Here is a 23,228-nt window from a genome sequence, read left to right as displayed (position 1 = left end):
CAGTATGGGTGACGCTAGACTGAGCAATCAATGGCGAGTAATCGGCTATTCCTGAGTGTAGACAATGCCCAAGTCATGTTAGAGTCTCAAGAAAACAAACAGTGTGATTATTAGTTCAGGAAGGAAAATACATTACCAATATCCAGAGGCTGATCGGAATGTGTTCGAAGAGGAGGCTGCTGTTTTCTTCGTACTATCTCCACTATCAGGGATGAGGAAAGATGCTCAAATTCCTTCATCATTATTACCTGATTAAAATGTGACTCTTTAACCACAAAGTTCAGGCAGTGTTCCTTAAAAAGCGAAAAACAGTCTCATCTGAGGAAATTCTATAATTTTATACAGAACAGAAGAAAAACCATTACAAAGCATCCATTCCAAAATCCCCACTGAAGATTTCCAACAGTATTAACCACGAGAAGAGAACTCAATGGTTTTTCACCAGAATCCTGAGAAATCAGTATCACGTGATAGCATAATCTTGGTTATTCTTTCTGATATTAAATAAAAAAAGCTGTGTCAATGCAACATTATTTATGCATAAAATTAAGCACTCAAAATGGAATGCCCAAGTTAAGGCTGAATGCACAACCTTGTCTCTACCCACTAAGTGTATGTGTTATGACACACTGTGCTTACACAATCACATAATCTCTCAAATGATGCTATATTTGACATCACACATTTTTATTCCAAACCTTTAGTTCAGATGTGTAGCACCTTGTAACATATTCATCCGTGTATAAAGAATGATATCTTATGGTAACCATAGTTCTTAAAAAGAAAAGGAGGACTTGTGGCACCTTACAGACTAACCAATTGCCACAAGTAGTCCTTTTCTTTTTGCGAATACAGACTAACACGGCTGCTACTCTGAAACCTGTCATAGTTCTTAAAGAGGTGTTGTCCACCTAGATTTCACTTCTGGGGCACATGCACCCTGTATGTGTGAAATTTGATTCTTTCTGGCCAACAGTATCCATTGTCTGTGCCCTGGACAGTCTCATGCCTCACACCTGAGGACATACAATACGTCTACAATGCAATGATAAACTCACAGAATTGAGTCTCAGAGCCTGGATCAACTGACTCAGGCTTATGGGGTTTCAGCTGCGGGACTAGAAGTGGCAGTGCAGACATTCAGGATCAGACTAGAGCCCAGGCCTCCCCTCTTACAGAGTCTGAGAGCAAAGGCTCTAGCCCAGGCCCAAACTTCTACCCTGCAATTTTATAGCCCCGCAGCCCGAGCCCCATGAGCCTAATTCAGGGGTCTTTTATTGCAGTGTAAATGTACCCATAAAGGACAGAGTAGGCCTAATGATCCCTCAGTTCCTTTGCCAATACACAATCCCAGAAGAGCAGGAAACAATAGATACAGAAAGGAAGTGGATTGTGTAAGCCATGTGAATAACACACCTTGAAGGTGTGTCACAAGGTAAATAACTGTTCCTTCTTCTTCAAGTGACTGTCCACACAGATTCCACTTCTGATGACTATCAAGCAGTGACCTTACCATGGGTTCTTGGAGTCCTAATTAAATAATGAATGCAAGACAGCTCTACCAAAGTGGGAGTCTGATCTTGAAGTTTCAACTAAGGACGAGTCATGGTAAAAGTGTGGACTCATCCGCACGTCACTGACGTGCAAATTTTGAAATAGGGATGTTTCATATAGAAGCTGAAGAAACCGCCTGAGCTCTGGTGGAATGAGCTCTCATGAGCATGGGTGAATGTGACCCAAGGCACACATGTATTCACATCCTAAGCATTACTGCAATAACATTTGTACAAAACATGCCTTGAAAGCTAACAACACCCTGGTCAATAATATAATTGTGAACATAGGTGCTGACTCCTTGGGTGCTCCGGGCTGGAGGACCCACGGGGAAAAATTAGTGGGTGCTCCGCATCCACCGGCAGCCAAGGTCCCCAATCCTCGCCTCCTTCTCCTCCCCCCACCCAAGTGCACTGCGTCCCCACTCCTTCCCCTCCCTCCCAGCACTTTCAGCCTGCCCGTCGCCTAACAGGTGTTTGGCGGTGCTTAGGACTTTCCGGGAGGGGGAAGAATGGGGATGTGGCACGCTCTGGGGAGGAGGCCGAGAAGAGGCAGGGCAGGGGTGGGTACTTGGTGGAAGGGGGTGGAATGGGGGTGGGGCAAGGGCGGTGCAGGGGTGGGAAGAAGCAGGGCCAGGGGGTCGAGCGCCCACTGGGCAGAGGGGAAGTGGTTACATATGTTTGTGAAACATATGTAAGATTATATATGAAATTATAAATGCTCTCTATAATGTTATTAGAGCATGTTTAAGACCAGATGGTCTAGCCCAGGTAAAGCCGATAAACCAATTTGTCTTAGACAAACAAATTTGTTTAGCCTTAATTTACATATTAGCACTAAACAAAGCCATCAAGCTAAATCGAGTGGGGGTTATCCTGAGACTGAACTCAGGAGACAGAACTAACATAGTTCTTACATCCCTGAGAGAGACAGGAGACTGAATCATGGAAGTCAACGAATAGCTATGCAGGTGGTGTCGGAGAGAAGGCTTTGGATTCTTTGACCATGAGATGGTGTTCCAAGAAGGAGGAGTGCTAGGCAGAGATGGGCTCCACCTAATGAAGAGAGGGAAGAGCATCTTCGCGAGCAGGCTGGCTAAACTAGTGAGGAGGGCTTTAAACTAGGTTCACTGGGGGAAGGAGACCAAAGCCCTGAGGTAAGTGTGGAAGTGGGATACCGGGAGGAAGCATGAGCAGGAGTGTGTGAGAGGGGAGGGCTCCTGCCTCACACTGAGAAAGAGGGGCGATCAGCGGGTTATCTCAAGTGCCTATATACAAATGCACAAAGCCTGGGAAACAAGCAGGGAGAACTGGAAGTCCTGGCAAAGTCAAGGAATTATGATGTGATTGGAATAACAGAGACTTGGTGGGATAAATCCCATGACTGGAGTACTGTCATGGACGGATATAAGCTGTTCAGGAAGGACAGGCAGGGCAGAAAAGGTGGGGGAGTTGCACTGTATGTAAGAGAGCAGTATGACTGCTCAGAGCTCCGGTATGAAACTGCAGAAAAACCTGAGAGTCTCTGGATTAAGTTTAGAAGTGTGAGCACCAAGGGTGATGTCGTGGTGGGAGTCTGCTATAGACCACCGGACCAGGGGGATGAGGTGGATGAGGCTTTCTTCAGGCAACACGCAGAAGCTACTAGATCGCACGCCCTGGTTCTCATGGGAGACTTCAATCACCCTGATGTCGGCTGGGAGAGCAATACAGCGGTGCACAGACAATCCAGGAAGTTTTTGGAAAGTGTAGGGGACAATTTCCTGGCGCAAGTGCTGGAGGAACCAACTAGGGGCAGAGCTCTTCTTGACCTGCTGCTCACAAACCGGGAAGAATTAGTAGGGGAAGCAAAAGTGGATGGGAACCTGGGAGGCAGTGACCATGAGATGGTCGAGTTCAGGATCCTGACACAAGGAAGAAAGGAAAGCAGCAGAATACGGACCCTGGACTTCAGAAAAGCAGACTTTTTCTGAAGTAACCAAGTTGGGCAAAGGCAAAGTGAGCCTTGTGGGCCGCTGGCTGGCTGTTGGGGTCAAAGCTCTGGACAAAAGCTGCACAGTCACAAGACACCCAGGGTTAAAAGGCAGATATTGACCAAACCCCTGTCTGGCCTGAGTGAACCCCAAAATATCCAAGTGAAATCTACCCTAGCTACTTCATAACAGGATCTAATATAGTTAGTTATCTATTTGGACAACCTTTGGGTGGAAGTGGCTTGAACCTTAACCCTATCTGCAAAGGCTACACACAGTCTGTGGGATCTTGTGAAGGATGTGATCCCATCCAGGTAGTATGTTAGAGCCCTACTATGTCAAAGGGTGTGCCATTTGGCTTCCCCCTGGTGTGAGAGTAGCACTTGAGGGAGAAAACTGGGCAGGGAAGCAACTGATTTAAATAAAAATCAGAAACAATATTAGGCAGGAATTTGGAGTGAGGCCTATCTTTATGGAACGTCATGTCAGGTGGACCATCCATAAGGGCTTGCATGTCCCCTAACCTATGAGTTGATGTAAGCAATGTGGAAGTATAACATTATAGAAGTATAGCGTTGTATAAGGGGACATGCTGGATACATTGTATATGAGAGGGCATGCCAAAACATGTTACAAAGTATCTGAGGGAGCACATGTAGGGACAGTTAGCTTTTGAATGGAGAAGCAATTAAGACAGAGCCAGCACGTCTAAGAAGCAGGCATCAGAATGGAAGGTGTGAAGGGCAATTAGTTAAGTTAACCGGAAGCTGTTAAAGGAGATTGTTAAGGGTGGCAGGTAATTGAAGATACGTGACTGGTCTCAGGGATCTCGAAGGGTGATGACTAAAATCTTTTTTCTTCTTTTGTCTGTAACTTCTCTGTAACTTGTTCTCCAAAAACAGTATAAATTAAGAGACACAAGCCCCACTCTAAATGTATTAGCAGAGCAGCTTTGCTAATAAAACAGAGTGGTCTGATAAATTGTGAGTCTGAGTCAAACTTTGACAGCAGTCTTCATAGACAGTTGATCAAAAAAGCAGGTTGCTTGTGGCTAAAAAGGAGGTCCCACTAAACAGTTAACACTGTGTTGAGGTCCCAGGAAGGAGGAGCCCCTTGGTCTGGGTGGAAAAACATGAATAAAACCCTTACGGAATCTAGCAACTGTAGGGTGGGAAGATACAGTATAACCCTGAATTGAGGATGGTATGCAGCTATTACTGCTAAATGTACTCTTATGGATCTGATGGATGGCCCGAAATGTGTTAGAGCTAGCAGACAGTCCTGAGTAGCAGAAAGAGGAACTGACAAGGGAAATGTTTTGGAGCCCAAATAGAAAACCTCTTCCATTTTGTTTCATTTCTCAGTATAGTAGAGGTTTTTCTGCTATGTACCAAACTGTCCTGGACTTCATTTGAACAGCTCCTTTCAAAGGCAGTTAATCAGCCAACAACCACACTGTCAGATGTAATGATGAAAGAGGTGAAAGATCTCACTTCTGTTTTGCAAAATCATGTCAGCTAGAACAAGTGGTGTGTTGATAGGTTCATCAGCTCAGAGTATCAGAGCTGTCTGGGCCACGCTGGGTCCAGCATAATAACTGAGGCTGAACCTTGTCTGAGTTCCCTCAGGATCCCTGGTATTAAATGAATTGGCAGAAGGCATACATGAGCCCCTCTGCCTATGAGACTACAGAAAGCCTGGACTCAAAACCCCTCTGGAGCAGAACACACGGCATTTCTTGTTCTGATCTGTGGCATATATGTCTATTTCTGGACACCATATTGCAAGGGACCATTAAAGGTGAATTGGCCTGTTAACAACCCTTCAGTCATGGGGGGAAAGGCCGGGGGGAGGCAACTTGTCAGAGAAGTTGTTAGTGGGTTGTTGGTGAGATTGTTGTAATAAGCCATAAATCTAGAGTCCTATTTAGACCATGATTTTTAGGGTCTAGCAAAGTTATAAATTTAAGCTCCCAGTAGTCTCTTTTGAAGATGTGAAGATTTCCTGAGAAGTCAGATAGAGTGATCATTTTCTGAAAAGTGTTCACCCACGTGGTGTTTTTTTCTTTTTTTATGATTTTTCTGTTAGCTCATTCGAGAGCATAGTGCCCATTTCACTCACATAGTTGTTACTGGGGCATTTAGTGCACCAGATAAGGTATGCCACATGTTGCAGGACTCTCAGATCTTGAAAGGTGTATTGGGGAGGGGGTGTCAATCATCGTAGCCATGGAGATATGTCTACAGGTTTTGCATCTGTTGTTCTGGCAGGGGTCTGGTAAAGATTTGAATTGATGTGTCCTGGTCTGTGGGGAGCTTGCTTCTAATGATGATTTTGGAGAAGCTGCGGGGTTGTTTGAAGGCCAGAAGAGGGGTTCAGAAAAGATTTCTTTCAGAATGTGGACCCCATAGAGTATGGGTTGTGAATATTTAATGCTATCTTATATGGGTTCCAGTGTGGGATGGTAAGTGACAACTACGGGTGTGCAGTCAGAGGGGGTTTTATTTCTGTATTGAAGCAGGTTCTCTCGGGGTATTTGTGTGGCCTGTTCCATGATGTAATCTACTTCTCTGGTGAAATGTCCTTGTTTGGTGAAGGCAGTTTTAAGTGTGTTAAGGTTTACATCCCACTGTAGCACTTAGTGAAGAGCTTCTCCCATCAGTGTAGGTACTCCACCTCCAGAGAGGCGATAGCTATGTTGACGGGAGAAGCCCGTACTGTTTACACCCAGATTAAGCAGGTCCCTTTTCCCTGGGTAAGGTAACGGGCAGTTCCAGAACAATCAGGAACTTGCTGGAACCAATTAAGGCAGGCAGGCTAATTAGGACACCTGGAGCCATCAACCGATACATGAGGGGACTACCGCCAGACCTTCGTGTCTGGGTAAGCCAGAATGAACCCTCCACCTATGACGAGGTTGTTGCACCAGTAGAGAGGCAAAGGACGGCAAGGGAACTGACCCAACCACTTAAGGTTAAAGCATCTTAAGGCACCCTGGGTTAAACAAGCAGCACCAAGCCCCAAAGCTTGGGCAACTGGGCCCCCAGGAGGGCCTAGTGGAAAAAGAGAGAGGCTGAAGACCCATCAGAAGCCGCAAACAGTTGGAGCACTGAGGGGAAAGAGGATAGTATCACTAGACTGCCCAAACCGAGAGACTGGGCAATGCCTAGGGCCCCATACAGATGTTACACCTGCAGGGAGTGGGGACACATAGCTGCACAGTGTCCCAATGCCGAGGAGCCTATGCAGTGTAACCTGGGGAACTGGGCAGACACATGCTCCCTAATTCACCTGGTGGGGGTCGCACTAACCCTGCATATATACACCAGACCAGTAAAACTAAATGTGGCAGAAACCATGGCACTAGTTGATTTGGGGAGTGCTATCACGCTTATTTCAGGGAAGCTTGTGAAGTGTTGTCATCTGCTGCAGGTAAAGCGCACTGGGGTGACATGCGTCCATGGGACAGTTAGTTATTACCCCACCATCCCAGTAAAAATTGAAATCCAGGGGAACACTACTGAGGTAGCAGCAGGTGTAGTCCCTAAACTCCCATACCCTGTGCTCATAGGGAGGGACTTTCCAGGGTTTGGAGACTTACTCCCAGTAGGGGGACTGGAGAAAGGGGGAAACCCTGAAGTTAGTGAGACATCCATAGTAGACTGTCAACCCCCAATCTTCTCTGAAATATCCCCAGATTTGTTCTCCACTCCCAGGCAGGATAGAAAGAAGAAAAGGGAAAGAAGGGCAGCAAAGGCCTTGGGAACCCGAATACTGACCCAAAGCCAGAGGGTCGCTCTCTTAGGTAGGCGGACACGAGCAGCTGAAAAGGAGGCCACCCAGGAGGGAGACGCACCCACGTCTGACCCCCACCCTAATGCCTTTGACCCAGTAGAGGCGACAGAGACTGGCCCCCTAGATCTTGGGCAGATCAGCCCCAGGAGAGAAAATTTTGGACGGGACCAGGCTGAAGACCCAAGGTACGACAACATTAGGAAGGAGGTGACCGAAATAGATGGGGTCCCCAGGGACCAGGACCCTACTTCATGATGAAGAAGGATCTCTTGTACCGGGTTGCACCAGTACAGGGGCAGAAGGTACAGCAGATCCTAGTACCTCAAAAACACCAGAATGCTGTATTACATCTTGCCCACAGTTATCTTTTTGGGGGGCATTTGGGGGCAGAGAAGACCCTGGCATGGGTCCTGCGACGCTTCTTCTGGCCCGGAGTACACGAAGAAGTGCGGAGGTACTGTGCATCCTGCCCAGAGTGTCAGCTGCACAGTCCCCATCCCCACTTGAGGGCACCTTTAGTACCCCTTCCCATCATAGAGGTCCCCTTCGAGCGAATAGCCATGGACCTAGTGGGACTTCTGGAGAAGACAGCTTGGGGCCACCTATACCTCTTGTTTTGGACTATGCTACTCGCTAACCAGAAGCCATCGCCCTGCGGAACACGGCCTCTAAAATGATAGCCAAAGAGCTGGTGGTGATCTTTGCCCGAGTGGGGCTACTAAAGGAGATATTAACAGACCAAGGAACCCCATTCATGTCGAAGCTAATGAAGGACCTCTGTACCCTGCTCCATATACGTACCCTGAGAACTTCAGTCTATCATCCACAGACCAATGGGCTGGTAGAAAGGTTTAACCGAACCCTCAAGGCTATGATACAGAAGGTGGTAAGTTGGGACAGGAAGGTTTGGGACACCCTACTACCTTACCTTATGTTCGCCATATGGGAGGTATCTCAGGCCTCAACTGGTTTTCCGCCTTTGAGTTATTATACGGGTGCCACCCCTGTGGCATACTAGATATCGCCAAAGAGATCTGGGAAGAGGAACCCAATGTGGGGAGAAATATAATTGAACATGTATTGCAGATGCGAGACCAGATAGCCAGGGTCACCCCTTTTGTACAGGAACATTTGGAAAAGGCGCAGGAGGCCCAGCAAACCCATTATAATCACCAGGCAAGAGTCCGACAGTTCCAACCAGGGGAATCGGGTGATGGTGTTGGTACCCACGGCAGAAAGCAAGCTTTTGGCCCAATGGCAGGGGCCCTATGAGGTGGTTGAACCCGTTGGGGAAGTAACCTACAAGATGCGGCAGCCAGGACACCGGAAACAAGAACAGATTTATCACATCAACCTCTTGAAACCTTGGCACCAGCAAGAGGCATGTGTAGTGGCTCAAGAGGCCCCAAACCAGGGAAATAACCTACATGTGCAGGTAGATATAGGCAGATATCACCTGATCTGACACCGAACCAGAAGGAGGAGCTAACTAAGATGGTATCAGGATGTGTTTTCAACCAAACCAGGCCAGACCATGGAAGCCTATCACCACATTATCACAGACCCTGGGGCAAAGATAACTTTAAGGCCCTACTGGGTCCCAGCGGCAAAAAGGGAGGAGATCAAGGCAGAGGTGAAAAGCTTGTTGGAACCCACAGTCAGTGGTCGAGCCCTATTGTGTTGGTGCCCAAACCTGATGGCACCACTAGGTTTTGAAATTACTTTCGCCATCTGAACGAGATATCCAAATTTGATGTATAACCCATACCCCGCATTGATGAGTTAGTTGACTGCCTGGGCAATGCCCAATTTTTGACCACCCTTGATTTAACAAAGGGATGCTGGCAGATTCCCCTTGCCAAAGATGCAAAAGAAAAGATGGCACTCTCTACAGCAGAGGGTCTGTTTCAATATACTGTTCTTCCTTTTGGACAGCATGCGGCACCTGCCACCTTCCAGCATCTTATGGACAAGCTCCTGCGGCCCCATACCAGTTATGCAGCTGCGTACCTGAATGATGTGATTATTCACACCCCCAACTGGGAGACCCTCTTGGAAAAGGTGGAAGTGGTACTGGACACACTAAGACTGGCCGGCCTTACAGCCAACCCAGGCAGGTGTGCTATAGGGCTTGCCAATGCTAAATACCTTGGCTACATTGTAGGAAGGGGCATGGCCAAGCCCCAAATAAACAAACCGGAGGCTACCAAAATTGGTCCTGGCCAAATTGGAAAAAGCAAGTCCAGGCATTTCTGGTTGTGGTGGGGTACTACTGGCAATTTATTCCCCATTTCGCCACCAGAGCAAGTCCCCTGACAGAGCTGATAAAAGCCTGGGGTCCAGTCATGGTGAAGTGGACAGATGCCGCAGAGAAAGCATTCATGGATCTACAGACAGCCCTCTGCAGTAACCCTGTGCTTACAGCCCCACACTTCAACAAAGAGTTCATTTTACAAACAGATGCATCTGAAGTAGGACTGGGAGCTGTCCTGTCACAGATGGTCAGAGACAAAGAACACCTGATCCTCTACCTCAGCAGGAAACTCCTCCCGAGAGAGCAGAAGCATGCAGTGGTTGAGACAAAGTGCCTTGCTGTGAAATGGGCCATGGAAACACTATGTTATTACCTGCTGGGACGACAGTTTACCCTTGTGACCAACCATGCATCCCTCCAGTGGAAGCAATGAAATAAAAAGAACGCAAGGGTGACCAGATGGTTCCTGTCCCCAACAACCTTTTCAATTCACCAGACAACACCGGGCTGGAAGCCACATGGCAATGCAAATGGCTTGTCACGGGTACACTGCCTGACATCCCAAGTTGCCCAACCCCGCGGTGTTGAACGGGGGGAGGAGGGGGAATATGTGACAGGGTCAGGCCAGATGGCTACAGGAGAGTAACAGAAGGCAGACATATTAGCCCCAGATTAAGCAGGTCCCTTTTCCCAGGGTAAGCTAACAGGGGCAGTTCCAGAACAATCAGGAACTTGCTGGAACCAATTATGGCAGACAGGCTAATTAGGACACCTGGAGCCAATTAAGAAGCTGCTAGAATCCCTTAAGACAGGCAGGCTAATCAGGGCACCTGGTTTAAAAAAAGACCTCACTTCAGTCAGTGAGGGGCACGTAAGGAGCTGAGAGTGAGAGGGAGTGCTGCTGGAGGACTGAGGAGTACAAACACTATCTAGCATCAGGAAGAAGGTCCTATGGTGAGGATAAAGAAGGTGTTGGGAGGAGGTCATGGGGAAGTAGCCCAGGGAGTTGTAGCTGTTACACCGGTGTTATACAAAATACTGTAGACAGCTGTGATCCACAGGGCTCTGGGATGGAACCCAGAGTTGAGGGCGGGCTCGGGTTCACCCCATTCCCCCAACTCCCTGTTGGATACAGGAGGAGTTGACCTGGACTGTGGGTTCCACTAGAGGGTATGGTCCCTGGCCTCTCCCCCGACCCACTAGGTGGATCAGCAGAGGCTGCAGGGATTGTTCTCCTTCCTTTTCCCCATGCTGGCCAGTGATGAGGTTAGCTGAGTGAACGGCAGGTTTGAGCCACTAGCAAAAGTGGCCAAACTGAGGGCTCCTGTGAATCTCTGAGGCGAGCAAAGCCACCAATAAGTGCAGGACCCACCAAGGCAGAGAAGGAACTTTGTCACAGGCAGGTATAAATTGATAGTGTAGTCCAAGCCTCCGTATCAAGGGTCTCCACAATTCAGGACAGGAGGTCCAGGAAGGCTTTAGAATCATCTATAGCAAGGGTTCTCACACTGGTGGTCGGGACCCCTCAGGGGGTCATGAGGTTGTTACATAGGGGGTCGCGAGCTGTCAGCCTTCACCCCACCCCCGCTTTGCCTCTAGCATTTATAATGGTGTTAAATATATTAAAAAGTGTTTTTAATTTATAAATGGTGGGGGGGTTGCACTCAGAAGCTTGCTATGTGAAAGGAGTCACCAGTACACAAGTTTGAGAATCACTGATCTGTAGCCAGGGTAGGTGCTAGTGTCTCTGCCTTGTCTGGTGGTGAGAAGGATTCCTTGGGGGATGTCGGGGCTCACTGTTGTCTCTCTAACATCACCTGTTCCTGTGGGCCCACCTCTCATTCCTCTGTGGATGGGCTAGTCAGCGAAGCCATCAGGAAGCATGATCTATATTCCTTTTTCTACATGTAGAAGACGCTAAACTGCTCCTTCACATGTCAATACAGCCAAACAAGGTGGCATATTTATGGGTATTGACCATGTTGGGGCTGGTTGGCCCATGGCACTCCAGAGCCAGTTGAGGTGGTGCTCTAAATGTGGGCTCCCCAATATCCTCCTTGAAGTCATTCTCCAATGGCAGGGAAGAGAGATTTCTGTTCAATGTCAGCAAGAAGGGATACATTGGCAAGAGTGAGGAGGAATATATCTCCTCACTGAAGGACAGTACTGAGGGACTGAATGGGGCCAACTGATGTACTTCCTTGGCTTCATCACTGGCATTGGTACTGGGATCGTGGCAGGTATCTTGTTTTGCCCAACTGTTTAAGGGTTTTTTCCTTGGAGAAACATCCCATGTCTTCCATATGGGAGTTCCCTTCGGTCTTGGAGCTAGGTTCATGCTCGGACAGGCTACATCAGTGGGCGTCCAGTTTATAAGTGGATGCAATGCCAGCTTTACTCGCTGAGTTGGAGCAGCCAGTAAGGAAGACAAAGTTCTCAGCACCCGATTTACCAATGCCAAGTCTGTCAATGCCAAGATGCATAGTGCCAAGCTCTTAAGAGGCGGTTGACATCATTAGTGTCAACTCTGCCAGTGTCCTCTTTGCCTTCTTTCCACTGCCTGATCCTGGAGTTTGAAGAGTATTCAAGGGATCACTGGTCAACGCTAATTTAACCAGCCTCACTCTGGTCATAATCGTCACATCTGGGGCCAAAGTGATCTGTATGGACTGCTCAAGTACATGTAGCTTGAACCATGCATTCCTAGACTTGGAGGTCCTGGTGGAGAAGTTCTTGCACACAAAGGAATTATTCAGGATGTGACACTCTCCTAAGCACGAGAGGCATTGGCTTGTCTGTCCATGATAGGGATTAGTTCATTGCAGGATGGGCAGGGTTTGAACTCTGTCACAAGACATGGGAGCTGGCAAGAAGCATTTTACCCTGTTGCACATGGGGTGGGGAGATGTCACCAATCAATATCCTTTAGAGAACAAATTTGATTGTAAGAATTCTTCACTAAGCACCTTGAAAGATCTGGCTTAAAGTGTCTGAAGCGAGTTGCAGGTCAGAGATTTGCCAAATTCCTTTTCACTCCTAAGGCAGTAGGGGGAACTGAGGGGGGTTGTGGCTGCTCTGCCCTTTACACCACTGTGTGGGAGCTATTCAAAATATCTGATCTTCTGCACATGAGGCTTGTGCACACCTACCGTGGGACTACACTGACACATACTTGAAGAGCTAACAACAGAGAAAAAGAAATGAGCTTAAGAAACCAGACAAACTTTAGTAGAGATAAGTTCCTGTGACAAATGTGTGAATTTTCTGTAATATTTCTGTGAACTATGTGCATCTCCTCACTGCACAGGAGGCAGAAGGGTTAACATGCTTCTCCTGGAACAGAGCAGGAGGCATGAGAGGCTTGGGTCATGTGGCTGTCTGGGGTGGTAAGAATGTGCCATCAAGAGCTGGCTGGAATTAGCACAAAGCAATGAAGGGTCCAGAAAAAAAATGGGAACCTCAGTGACCAAACATGAATCCTTGACAGTAGGATAGAGCTCAGAGGCAGCAGAGCAGGATGAAGCCCCGGCTCCACCAACATGGACTCTATCATAAGTCTGTCACTCTCATACTAACCCAAAGACTTTCTGTGCTCCAGGCGACTAATAAAGGTTACCTTGCTGGAGAAAGGCTGCCTGGTGTTGCTGCAGTTACTTAAGAGCACTGCACCCTGGAAGGGGAAATATCTCTTGCAGGAGTCTGCCTCAGCTGGACTCCCTGAAGGGAGCCACAGGGAAAGAGAGGTGGAGTCATGGACGCCATGGTCCTGCCCCTGGAAAACCCTGGGGATCCAAGGGGTCCAGCACAGTAAAGGGGACTCCCAGTAGACTGGTTAAAGGCTAAGACACAGATCAGACTCTGGGAATCCATGACAACCACCTAAGAACTGTAAAGGGATTTCAGGTAAAGAGATGTTTTTAGGGCAGTAGCTGTTCCAGCTGCTGCATTAGGGCATGTCTACACTACAAAATTAAATCGATGTATAGCCACCATAGTAATTAAAATGGTGGTTCATGTCCACCTTCTGTCGGCGGAGCGCATTCTCACCAGGAGTGCTTCCACTGACTTAACTGTGTGGGGCACTGGAGGGCACTGACACCTGGAGCTCTCCACATCCCCCACCCCAGGGCTGACAGCCAACAGACGATGTACGTAACTCAGTGTCCACACCGGCACTGCATCACCCTAACTACATCAACCTACACCTCTCGCAGAGGTGAAGTTATTAGGTCGCTGTAGTGGGTGACTTACATTGGTGGGAGCTACATTTTAGTGTAGACACTTACAGAGCTAGGTCAACGTATGCAGCCCTAGGTCAACCAAACTCTGTAATGTTAAAGACATAGGAAGCGGGAGGAAGGGAGTCTAGTTTAATGCTGACCCCCAGGTGAAATTTTAAGTTGCTACCTCCAATTTCAAAGTCAACTTCAAAGCCTTAGAACCCACAAAACAACAATAATATGTTTTGTCCATGAGTCAATGTCTACAGTGACTATACTGAGCTTTAATTCTTTAATTTTTATCAGTAACCTTGTTAGTGAAATTCAGTGTTTACCTTCAGTTGATCCAGTTGAAGCTTGTTGGCATTTTCACACACAATGAGCACATTCTGTAGATCTACAGATGCTTCAATATACTGGAGGCAGAGCTGTTCCAGCCGCGAGAGCTTGAAATTCAGGGCTAGTTTGTACACGTCCATGATAAGTAGTACATCCTGCACATGACCTGTACATCACAAAGGGAAACAGTGTCATTCCACAGCTCTAGAGAGCTTTCTAATATAAGGTTCTTCAAAGATGTCCAGTGGGGTCAGAAATTTTCCCAATTTCTGATGCCATCTTGAGTAATTCGGATAGCAGAACCAAGGGAGGTTAGCATTATGATCATCTAGTCTGATCTCCTGTTTAACACAGGTCACAGAGCTTCCCCAGAATAGCTCCTAAAGGAGATTTTTAGAAAAACATCCAATCTTGACTTTAAAATGGTCAGTGATTAATGGTTAATTACTCTCACTGTTAAAAATGTATGCCTTATTCCTGTCTGAATTTGTCTAGCTTCAACTTCCAGCCATTGCACTGTGTTATACCTTTCTCTGGTAGACTGAAGAGCCCATTATTAAATATTTTTTTCCCTATGTAAGTCTTATAGACTGTAATCAAGGCACTTCTTAACCTTCTCTTTGTTAAGATAAATAGAATGAGCTCCTTGAGTCTATGACTACAAATCATGTTTTCAAATCTTTTAATAATTCTTGTGGCTCTTCTCTGAACCCTCTCTGATTTTTGAGCATCCTTCTTGAGCTGTGGACAACAGAACTGGACTCAGAATTCCAGCAGCGGTTGCATCAGTGATAAGTATAAAGATTTGCTCACAAATTGCTAATATTCAATTTTCATTTTCTTTTCAAAAGACCCTATGGGCCAGGTTTGGCTTGCACACAGTCCTCCTCCTGCTGTCCTACCTTTGCGTGGGTATTTTATTTTATCCGTGTACAGGAACTGCATGAGCACCTCAAAGGGCTGAGCTTCAGCTTCTCGGATTGTCACTTCCAGCAGAGGTTGCAGGCAGCACAGCTTGACATTGCCACAAATCCCCTCGTTCTGGGACAGTGCTTGTCCCTCTTCTTCAATCTCTTGCTTTGATTTCTAATGGGATAGAAAAACAGTAAACAAAGAAGCAAAGGTCTGGGTGTGTCCAAGGGCTGGTTTGCCAGGAACAAACTGTTTGTGGGTGTGCATTTGTGAGACTGTGATGTATGTAGCTACATGGCTTTGCACTGTACTTCCTGGCGATGTGCTGTGGAGTTGGGTCCCTTCATGCCCTGAACTGGCTTTGTGACATTTATCTTTGAATTTCCCTGCATTTCAAAATAAAGAGAGCCTCAACCACGGAGCTCAGTAATGAAGTGTCCCATCTTCCCCCTGAAGAGGTCCATCAGATGCTGGAAAATCTCCTCTGCGCTCTGTGCACAACTGCATGTACACTTGGCAAAGTGGCTGCAAGGCCCCCAGTAAACTTCTCTGGTGCAGCAGGCCCCCATGACAGACACCGCAACAGCAACACAGGTTTGGATCCTCTGGCACAGGAGGCATCTCGGGCAGATCAGAGGCAGGGGAAGGCCTGGTTGAGACAGTCCTGCACCCTGATGCTTCCCAGGTACCACAATGTCCATGAGGGCTAAGGCAGCAAGGGGTGCAAGTTAGTGCAGCCCTGGGATTGCTTTATCCTGTTTTCTTGGATGATCTGTCCCTTATCAATCTCAGCATAGCAGAGGTACAAAGCCTACCCTCTCAACCCGGTGCTGACCTGGGACCCCAAAGGACCCCAAATCCAGATATTCTCAGACTGATCATTTCACTTCCCTGCAAAAGCACTGGTCACACCAGAAGTGAGCTCCTGGCTGAAGCTCCTGGAATCTCCTTCACTGGAGGTATCCAAAAGGGCGCTGGATAGTCATCTGTCTTGGATGGTTTAGACAGAACAAATCCTGCATCTTGGCAAGGGGTTGGCCTAGATGACCCTTGTGTTCCTTTCTAACCCTATTGTTTTATGATCTATGAAGCTCCCTGTGACAGGGCATACCTACCTTGCACCAGCCCTGTCATAAATATAAAGAAAAGGGTAGCATAAGATCCCTCCTTGGTAGCTGTATTGAATCGCTTTATCTGTAAGGGGTTAAGTAGCTCAGATCACCTAGTTGGAAACTGACCAGAATGACGAATGAGGAAAGAAGATACTTTCAAATGGGGGGGGGGGGGTGAAGAGAATTTGTTTGTGGCTCTCTTTGTTTGTTCCCTCTCTGGATGGAGGGAGAGATCAAGCAGGTTCAACATCTCCTGAAAACATACCTGGAATGATCCATCTAAAATTACAGAATTTGTAAGTAAGGCAAGAAAATGCATTAGGTTATCTTTTGTTTTGGCTTGTGAATTTTCCTATGCTACAAAGGTAGTTTTATTCCTGTTTTTGTAACTGTGAAGCTGAGGCCAGAGGGGAGTCCTCTGTGTTTTAAATCCTTTTTATTACCCGGTAAAGTTACCTTCCATCCTGATTTTGCAGGTGTGATTCTTTTACTTCTTTCTTTATTATAAAGTTCTTCTTTTAAGAACCTAATTGATTTTAGTGTCCTAAAGATAAAGGGTCTGGTCTGTGCTTACATTGCTAAGGCAATTAGTTGGTATATTATTCTCAAGCCTCCCCAGGAAAGGGGGTGAAGGGGCTTGGGGGGATAGGGATTCCAAGTGACCCCTGAATTTTTGTGTAAATCACTTGGTGGTGGGAGCAATACCATCCAAGGACAAGGAAAGGAATTTGTGCCTTGGGGAAGTTTTTAACCTAAGCTGGTAGAATATAACTTAGGGGGTCTCTCATGTGGGTCCCCATATCTGTACCCCAGAGTTCAGAGTGTGTGTGGGGGAACCCTGACAAGCCCCGAGAGGGTTAACTCTGCTTTGCAGGCTGAGGAAGCAACGTCCCTCCCACACTGATGGGCATGCCCAGCCTGGAGGCAGCATAGAATCATAGAATATCAGGGTTGGAAGGGATCTCAGGAGGTCAACTAGTCCAACCCCTTGCTCAAAGCAGGACCAATCCCCAACTAAAGCATGTAAAAGGAAGCAGCCCAGCTCAGTCTGGGCAGGCTGCTGTAGGGGAAGGACGCAGGCTGCGAGCTCTCTCCAGGAAGTTGCTACAGGCCCCAGTGGCGGGACCACAGCTTGCAGAGTTCCAGACAGACTCCAGGCTGCCCAACAAGCCCCAAGAAGGGACCGCACCACTGGGAGCCGGCCATTTGAGGACCGCAGAGACCCAGAGATACCGGGGAGCTTCGACAAGGGGGAAACTAGGTTTGCTGGGAGATGGAGACCGAAGCTCTGAGGTAAGTGGGAAAGTGGGATACCAAGAGGAAACACAAGGAGGAGGGTACAAGACGGGAAGTCTCCTGATTCATACTGAGAAAGCAGGGCAATCACCTAGTTTTCTTAGGTGCCTGTACACGAACGCAAGAAGCCTGGGAAACAAGCAGGAAGAATTGGAAGTCCTGGCACAGTCAAGGAACTATGATGTGATTGGAATTACAGAGACTTCGTGGGATAACTCATGGGAGCACTGTCATGGATGGGTATAAACTGTTCAGGAATCATAGAATCATAGAATATCAGGGTTGGAAGGGACCCCTGAAGGTCATCTAGTCCAACCCCCTGCTCGAAGCAGGACCAATTCCCAGTTAAATCATCCCAGCCAGGGCTTTGTCAAGCCTGACCTTAAAAACCTCTAAGGAAGGAGATTCTACCACCTCCCTAGGTAACGCATTCCAGTGTTTCACCACCCTCTTAGTGAAAAAGTTTTTCCTAATATCCAATCTAAACCTCCCCCACTGAAACTTGAGACCATTACTCCTCGTTCTGTCATCTGCTACCATTGAGAACAGTCTAGAGCCATCCTCTTTGGAACCCCCTTCCAGGTAGTTGAAAGCAGCTATCAAATCCCCCCTCATTCTTCTCTTCTGCAGGCTAAACAATCCCAGCTCCCTCAGCCTCTCCTCATAAGTCATGTGTTCAAGACCCCTAATCATTTTTGTTGCCCTTCGCTGGACTCTCTCCAATTTATCCACATCCTTCTTGTAGTATGGGGCCCAAAACTGGACACAGTACTCCAGATGAGGCCTCACCAATGTCGAATAGAGGGGAACGATCACATCCCTCAATCTGCTCGCTATGCCCCTACTTATACATCCCAAAATGCCATTGGCCTTCTTGGCAACAAGGGCACACTGTTGACTCATATCCAGCTTCTCGTCCACTGTCACCCCTAGGTCCTTTTCCGCAGAACTGCTGCCTAGCCATTCGGTCCCTAGTCTGTAGCAGTGCATTGGATTCTTCCATCCTAAGTGCAGGACCCTGCACTTATCCTTATTGAACCTCATCAGATTTCTTTTGGCCCAATCCTCCAATTTGTCTAGGTCCTTCTGTATCCTATCCCTCCCCTCCAGCATATCTACCACTCCTCCCAGTTTAGTATCATCCGCAAATTTGCTGAGAGTGCAATCCACACCATCCTCCAGATCATTTATGAAGATATTGAACAAAACCGGCCCCAGGACCGACCCTTGGGGCACTCCACTTGATACCAGCTGCCAACTAGACATGGAGCCATTGATCACTACCCGTTGAGCCCGACAATCTAGCCAGCTTTCTACCCACCTTATAGGACAGATGGGGGAGAAAAGGTGGAGGAGTTGCACTGTATGTAAGAGAACAGTATATGATTGCTCAGAGCTCCAGTATGAAACTGCAGAAAAGCCTGTTGAGAGTCTTTCGGTCAAGTTTAGAGGCGCTATACTTACCTACATGCCTCCAGCTTTCATCCAGACCACGCCACACAATCCATTGTCTACAGCCAAGCTCTACGATACAACCGCATTTGCTCCAACCCCTCAGACAGAGACAAACACCTACAAGATCTCTATCAAGTGTTTTTACAACTACAGTACCCACCTGCTGAAGTGAAGAAACAGACTGACAGAGCCAGAAGAGTACCCAGAAGTTACCTACTACAGGAAAGGCCCAACAAAGAAAATAACAGAATGCCACCAGCCATCACCTTCAGCCCCTAACTAAATCCTCTCCAACGTATCATCAAGGATCTACAACCTATCCTGAAGGAAGACCCATCACTCTCACAAATCTTGGGAGACAGGCCAGTCCTTGCCTACAGACAGCCCCCCAACTTGAAGCAAATACTCACCAGCAACCACACACCACACAACAAAAACACTAGCCCAGAAACCTATCCTTGCTACAAAGCCCATTGCCAACTGTGTCCACATATCTATTCAGGGGACACCATCACAGGGCCTAATCACATCAGCCACACTATCAGAGACTCGTTCACCTGCACATCTACCAATGTGATATATGCCATCATGTGCCAGCAATGTCCCTCTGCCACGTACATTGGCCAAACTGGACAGTCTCTACGTAAAAGAATAAATGGACACAAATCAGACATCAGGAATTATAACATTCAAAAACTAGTTGGAGAACACTTCAATCGCTCTGGTCACTCTATTACAGACCTAAAAGTGGCAACTCTTCAACAAAAAAAACCTTCAAAAACAGACTCTAACGAGAGACTGCTGAATTGGAATTAATTTGCAAACTGGATACAATTAACTTAGGCTTGAATAAAGACTGGGAATGGATGTGTCATTAAACAAAGTAAAACTATCTCCCCATGTTTATTTTCCTCCCCCCAAAGTTCCTCACACGTTCTTGTCAACTGCTGGAAATGGCCCACCTTGATTATCACTACAAAAAGGTTTTTTTTTTGTCTCCTGATGGTAATAGCTCACCTTACCTGATCACTCTTGTTACAGTGTATATGGTAACACGCATTGTTTCATATCTTCTGTGTACATAAAATCTCTCCACTGTATTTTCCACTGCATGCATCCGATGAAGTGAGCTGTACCTCACAAAAGCTTATGCTCAAATAAATTTGTTAGTCTCTAAGGTGCCACAAGTACTCCTTTTCTTTTTGTGGATACAGACTAACATGGCTGCTACTCTAAAGGGTGATGATGTGGTAGGAATGTGCTAGACCACCAGACCAGAAGGATGAGGTAGACAAGGCTTTCTTGGAACAACTAACAGAAGTTTCCAGATCACAGGTCCTGGTTCTCATGGGGGACTTCAATCACCTGGACATCTGCTGGGAGAGCAATGGAGCAGTACACAGACAATCCAGGAAGTTTTTGGAGAGACTTGGGGGAAAACTTCCTGGTGCAAGTGCTGGAGGAACCAACTAGGGGCCATGCTCCTCTTGACCTGGTGCTCACAAACAGGGAAGAATTGGTAGGGGAAGTAGAAGTGGATGGCAACCTGGGCAGCAGTGATCATGAGGTGGTCAAGTTCAGGATCCTGACGAAAGGAAGAAAGGAGAGTAGCAGAATACGGACCCTGGACTTCAGAAAAGCAGACTTTGACTCCCTCAAGGAACTGATGGGAAGATACCCTGGGAGGCTAATATGAAGGGGATAGGAATCCAGGAGAGCTGGCTGTATTTTAAAGAAGCCTTATTGAGGGCACAGAAACAAACCATCCTGATGTGCAGAAAGAATAGCAAACATGGCAGGTGACCAGCTTGGGTTAACAGAGAAATCTTTGGTGAGCTTAAACACAAAAAGGAATCTTAGAAGAAGTGGAAACTTGGACAGATGACTAGGGAGGAGTATAAAAATATTGCTCGAACCTACAGGGGTGCAATCAGGAAGGCCAAAGCACAATTGGAGTTGCAGCTAGCAAGGGATGTGAGGGGTAACAAGAATGGTTTCTACAGGTATCATAGTAGCAGCCATGTTAGTCTGTATTTGCAAAAAGAAAAAGAGTACTTGTGGCACCTTAGAGACTAATCAATTTATTTGAGCATAAGCTTTCGTGAGCTACATAAAAGCATCCGATGAAGTGAGCTGTAGCTCACGAAAGCTTATGCTCAAATAAATTGGTTAGTCTCTAAGGTGCCACAAGTACTCCTTTTCTTTCTACAGGTATGTTAGCAACAAGAAGGTGGCCAGGGAAAGTGTGCGATCCCTACTGAATGGGGGAGGCAACCTAATGACAGACGATGTGGAAAAAGATAATGTACTCAATGCTTTTTTTTGCCTCGGTCTTCACAGACAAGGTCAGCTCCCAAACTGCTGCACTGGGCAATACAGTATGGGGAGGAGGTGAGCAGCCCTCAGTGGTGAAAGAACAGGTTAAGGACTATTTAGAAAAGCTGGACGTGCATAAGTCTATGGGGCCAGATGCAATGCACCCCAAGGTGCTGAGGGAGTTGGCTGATGTGATTGCAGAGCCATTGGCTGTTATCTTTGAAAACTCGTGGCAATCAGGGAGGTCTTGGATGATTGGAAAAAGGCAAATATAGTGCCCATATTTAAAAAAGGGAAGAAAGAGAACCCGAGGAACTACAGCCTCACTTCAGTCCCTGGCAAAATCTTGGAGCAGATACTCAAGGAATCCATTCTGAAGCACTTGGAGGAGAGGAAGGTGATCAGGAACAGTCAACATGGATTCACCAAGGGAAAGTCATGCCTGACCAACTTGATTGCCTTCTGTGAGGAGATAACTGACTCTATGGATATAGGGAAAGTGGTGGACATGATATACGACTTTAGCAAAGCTTTTCATACAGTCTCCCACAGTATTCTTCCCAGCAAGTTAAAAAAATATGGATTGGATGAATGGACTATTAGGCTGATAGAAAGCTGGCTACATTGTCGGGCTCAACTGGTAGTGATCAACGGCTCCATGTCTAGTTGGCAGCTGGTATCAAACGGAGTACCCCAGGGATCAGTCCTGGGGCTGGTTGTGTTCAACATCTTCATTAATGATCTAGATGATGGGATGGATTGCATCCTCAGCAAGTTAGTGGATGACACTAAGCTGGGGGAGAGGTAGATACACTGGAGGGTAGGGTCCAGGGTGACCTAGACAAATTGGAGGATTGGGCCAAAAGAAACCTAATAAGGTTCAACAAGGACAAGTGCAGAGTCCTGTACTTAGGAAGGAAGAATCCCATGCACTGCTCCAGGCTGGGGACCGACTGGCTAAGTGGCAGTTCTGCAGGAAAGGACCTGGGGATTACAGTGGACGAGAAGCTGGATATGAGTCAACAGTGTGCCCTTGTTGCCAAGAAGGCTAACGGCAATATGGGTTGCATTAGTAGGAGCACTGCCAGCAGACTGAGGGAAGTGATTATTCCCCTCTATTCAGCACTGGTGAGGCCACATCTGGAGCACTGTGTCCAGTTTTGGGCCTCCCATTACAGAAAGGATGTGGAGAAATTGGGGAGAGTCCAGCAGAGGGCAACAAAAATTATTAGGAGGCTGGGGAACATGATTTATGAGGAGAGGCTGAGGAAACTGGGGTTATTTAGTCTGCAGAAGAGAAAAGTGAGGGGGGATTTGATAGTAGCCTTCTACTACCTGAAGGGAGGTTCCAAATAGGATGGAGCTCGGCTGTTCAGTGGTAGCAGATGATAGAACAAGGAGTAATGGTCTCAAGTTGCAGTACGGGAGGTGCAGGTTGGATATTAGGAAAAACTATTTCACTGGGAGGGTGGTGAAGCACTGAAATGGGTTACCTAGGGAGATGGTAGAATCTCCATTTTGGAGGTTTTTAAGACCCAGCTTGACAAAGCCTGGCTGGGATGATTTAGTTGGGGTTGGTCCTGCTTTGAACAGGGGGTTGGACTAGATGACGTCCTGAGTTCTGTTCCAACCCTAATCTTCTATGATTCTATGAAAGGGTAAGAAGCAGCCCAGGGGACTTAAAACTTTTTGCTGGTGAGTGAACTGGGGAACCAGTCTGTGTGTTTCGGGAGGATCACTGCTTACTTGCTGGTGAGCACCCCTACCATCGCCAAGGCACTGGGCTGGGACTCGGAGGAGCAGCGAGGGCCTGAGTCTCCTTACCCGGAGCACCCCCCGTCCCCTGAGTGGTGCCCCACTCCCCCAGTGGGCCAACACGCCAGGCACTCTCACAGAGGTGGGCTATTTTACTGACTCTGGCCCTTAGGCCACACTGCCCCGAGCAGAAGGACCATTTGCTGACCCGGACCATTGGGCCACATTGTCCTGAGTGAAAGGGCCGT

General features: G+C 47.3%; 1 protein-coding gene across 12 annotated transcripts in view; it reads right to left on the bottom strand.

Annotated features, from left to right (window-relative positions):
* Nucleotides 1-23,228, bottom strand: part of LZTR1 (leucine zipper like post translational regulator 1) — a 317,240-nt gene that overhangs the window by 107,090 nt on the left and 186,922 nt on the right. For all 12 annotated transcript variants that reach the window (XR_013348515.1, XM_077839232.1, XM_077839229.1 and 9 more), the window contains 3 exons: nucleotides 15,037-15,220; nucleotides 14,131-14,300; nucleotides 137-293 (listed from right to left, as the gene is read on the bottom strand). Coding sequence is in view for 11 of the 12 variants with exons in the window: in XM_077839232.1 (XP_077695358.1) it covers nucleotides 137-293; nucleotides 14,131-14,300; nucleotides 15,037-15,220 (511 nt within the window). In the remaining variant the exon portion in view is untranslated. The remainder of the gene's footprint in view (nucleotides 1-136; nucleotides 294-14,130; nucleotides 14,301-15,036; nucleotides 15,221-23,228) is intronic.

Source organism: Eretmochelys imbricata, chromosome 21 (assembly GCF_965152235.1).
Source record: "Eretmochelys imbricata isolate rEreImb1 chromosome 21, rEreImb1.hap1, whole genome shotgun sequence".
NCBI lineage: Eukaryota > Metazoa > Chordata > Testudines > Cheloniidae > Eretmochelys > Eretmochelys imbricata.
Note: the sequence above shows the minus strand (reverse complement) of the source record. Positions and strands in the feature narration are given on the sequence as shown.